The sequence below is a fragment of the Pteropus vampyrus genome, unplaced genomic scaffold (assembly GCF_000151845.1).
Source record: "Pteropus vampyrus isolate Shadow unplaced genomic scaffold, Pvam_2.0 Scaffold261, whole genome shotgun sequence".
Taxonomy (NCBI): domain Eukaryota; kingdom Metazoa; phylum Chordata; class Mammalia; order Chiroptera; family Pteropodidae; genus Pteropus; species Pteropus vampyrus.
The window spans coordinates 1,105,100-1,108,795 of record NW_011889042.1 but is presented as its reverse complement, the minus strand read 5'-3'; the positions used below and the strand labels follow the sequence as shown (position 1 = coordinate 1,108,795).

Sequence of the window (3,696 nt, the reverse complement as noted above, 5' to 3'; positions counted from 1 at the left end):
CAACATGAAATGAATTCCAGAATTATTATGCTAAATGACAAAAGACAGACACAAATAATTACATGTCGTATGATAACATTTACATGGAATTCTAGAAAAAGCGAAACAGAAAGCAGATCATTGATTAGCAGGGTCAGCAGTGAAGGAGATTAACTGAAAAGTGACAGGAGGGAAGTTTTCAGGGTGCTGAAAATAATCTACATTCTGATTGTGATGGTGATTATAAGACTATACATTTATCAAAACTTACATTCCATGTACATTGAAGTTTTGTGAATTTTATTGTATGTAAATTATTTCTCAATACAACTGATTGACATTGTCACACAGGACATTAATTACGTACATGTAGGAATTTAGGGAATGTAAGGATGAGTAAAAATGTTTTAAGTGAACTTAAACAAATTTAGTACTGAAAAACAAAATCTCTCTACCCTAATAAAATGATGTTTGAAATGTTAGAAGTTAATATGATTTTTTTAAATGAGCTTTAATTATTTACTATATTTTTAATATGTTTTAAAATTATTAGGTTGAACTAAAGCGACGGTACAATGACCAGCATTCAAAATTGAGAGGTCTTTTACCTGGTCGTCAGTGGTATGAAATTCAAGCATATAGGGCCTTAAACCAGGCCCTAGGTAGGTAAGTGGAGTAAAATTTAATGTAAATGTTCTCGTAATATTATTTGTGACCAGGACTATATGTAGAGCTGGTATTGCTACTTTATTCCTTACAATAAATTTGGTAGAATTTCTTTTTCCTAGAAACATAGGAGCTGGTTTGTTTTCGATGACGGATGTCACAAGTGAAAGTTGAAAAGAATCAACGGAATAAATGAAACCCAAAACAAAACTAAAAATTTGCTAAAGTTAAAAGATGTGTTGATTGCTTAAACAATGAATGTCACACAAAGGTGTTCAGTAAATATAGAAGTTTACCATCAAACAAAATTTTTATCTTATGACCAACCATCAGAACTTAGATGATGATGATTTTATGGGTAAAACGCAAACTACTCAAGAAGGGTTAAAACAAACCATGCCCATGATACTAAAGAATTAACACCAACTAACAATAAAGTTTAATTATAATACTTTTTTTTCTAAGCATTTCTAGTTCATTAAGATTTGTACTTTGTGGAACTAGTTTTTCAATCACCGTTTTATCTCATAATTTCATATTGTAGGACACCACCATTTAACTTATAACCACTATAATTATTAAATTTTTAATAATCTAATTTAATATTTTTTATTCCATGTTTATGAAATTGTAATTAGTTTAACCATTTAATAATTGTTTTTCCAGTGGGGCTGTAAGGCATTCAGATAACTCAAATAACACTGGTGAAGAGTAAAATCATGAAAACATGACCATTTGACATATTTTCAGTTCAGTCAACCATTATCTGACCTAGCCAAATTCAGAATTTAGATTTTTGCCAAGTATTTTGTTCACTCACATTAGCCCATTTACACATAAGCAGACCAGATTGCATTTGAGTTCAGATTTACATATAGCTGATGACATAGGACTGCAGCAGCTGGATATAAGTCCCAGAACACATCACCCTCTCTCCTCTCCATCATTTCAATTGCTATTCTGTAGGTGTTTCTCTTCAAACTTAATGATTCAGTTCTGTGGTTAATCTACTGATATGGTTAAGCTGTTGCCCTTCTCTGTCTAGAAATTCCATTGGTACTTGGCATCAAGTTGCACTGAAAATTGTTCTTGAAGAATTTCATCTGCTTACTTTGTCCCTGTTCATTGACCTGTTTTGTTTCATTTAAATTTTAATATTCAGCAAATATTTTTTAGGGGAGCCTAAATATATATTTAAAATTATTGACTTTTAGTTACACTGTACTTAATTTCGAGAAGATAAATATTCTTACCTGTTATTTTTTCCTTTTAATATAAATAATGCCTTGAATTTCAAGAAACCATTGGAAGCAAAAGTACAGTTATGTGCCACACAGCAACATTTCAGTCAGCGACAGACCACATATACAACGGTGGTCCCACGAGATTATAGTGGAGCTTTCCTGTAAGAAATGGAAGGATATGTGGTTCAGGAGGAATTTTTTTTTCCCCTGACGGGAGCAATATCTGTGGAGCTTGGCAATAGATTCATTCCTTCACACTTACAGCACCTTAATTTCGAGTGCACAGATTACATCCCAGTGAGTCAGCTACTAATCTATTTCAGTACAGAGGAGCCTGTCCCTCCATCCCTACATATTCAGAGGGCATTACAACCTCCCAGATCTAGCTTTATGGTCTTCAGAGTAGATTTCTCTAAATTCATTGCTGAGGACGTAAGATTCTGTACAAGGACACAGGTCCATCCATAAGAGCTATCTTAACAAGAATTAAGTGCCACTTTAGTAATAGCTTTCTGTAGTACTGTAGAGCCAGCCTGTCTCTGTACCTTGGAAATATTTTCAGGTCGTAATAATGTAAAGCATAGATAGGTTTTATTTCTTGCATCAGTTCAATGCCAGAGAAAGTTCTTTGTGCCAGATAGGATCAATGGAACCAAAAACAAATTTCCAAAGTCAGAATATTGAGTTCTCAATTCTTCACCCTTTCCATATTAAACATCCTCTTTTTTTTTTTTTTTTTTATGAACACCATACAGTTCCTAATCTGACCATCACTTCAACATGCAATAGCCAAAACCACATTGCCATGGCAATCTCCTATGTTCCTCTCCATCTTGATTTCTTATTCCTACTGATCCTTAGGTCACCTTCCACTCCCTACTGACGGTCACTGTTATGGTGATCTACACCTTACCCAACTAGTTTCTTCTTGATATTTCCAATTAGTCCAGTCCACATCCCTGTTCATGGAGCAGCACTGACAGCTTTGTTATACTATTTCTGACCCTGTTGGAAGAAAGCAGGGGTAGGGTTTTGGGGTTAGTGTTAATAAAATCTACAGTAGTATACAGTAATGTCCTAGGCCTTCACATTCACTCACCACTCACTTGCTCACTTACTGAATCATCCAGAGCAACTTCCAGTCCTACAAGCTCCATTCATGGTAAGTGTCCTGTATAGGTGTATCATTTTTTATCTTTTATACCATATTTACTGTACCTTTTCTATGTTTAGATACATGAATATTTATCATTCTATCACAATTGCCTACAGTATTCAATATAGTAACATGTTGTACAGGTTTGTAGTCTAGGGGCTAAAGACTATACCCCATAGCCAAAGTTTGTGTAAGTGTACTTTTGATGTTCATACAGTGACAAAATCACTTAACGACACGTTTCTCAGAATGTATCCTCGTCATTAAGCAATGCATGACTGTGCATTTGTCTTTTACTTTGTCATTTATAAACCTTTTCTGCGTATACCATTGTGAGGGATGAAATTGCTTGTATGACATCACATGGCTACTAAATGGGCCTTAACATCTTGGCCCTGCCTACTTTTGAAACTTGAAGACCTGTTTTTTCATCCTTATCCCTTACTTCTATCCACCGACTTTCTCACTATTAAACATAATCTCACTGTTAAACTCAAACATGCCATATATTTTCATTATTCTCTGCCTTAGCGTACAAGCTACCATACAATTATTTTGGCAAGTTTACCAATCAGAACCTAGTTGAAAATCATGTCCTTTATGAAGACTCTTTTTAATTCTCCAACTAGAGCTATTTATTCCCTAGGAGAC

The 3,696-nt window shown here is 34.4% G+C and overlaps 1 protein-coding gene across 1 annotated transcript in view; it reads left to right on the top strand.

The window, feature by feature from the left end:
* Positions 1–3,696, top strand: part of BRIP1 (BRCA1 interacting protein C-terminal helicase 1) — a 167,339-nt gene that overhangs the window by 142,947 nt on the left and 20,696 nt on the right. Inside the window, exon 17 of the mRNA XM_011375031.2 lies at positions 533–645. Coding sequence (XP_011373333.2) covers positions 533–645 — 113 coding nt within the window. The remainder of the gene's footprint in view (positions 1–532; positions 646–3,696) is intronic.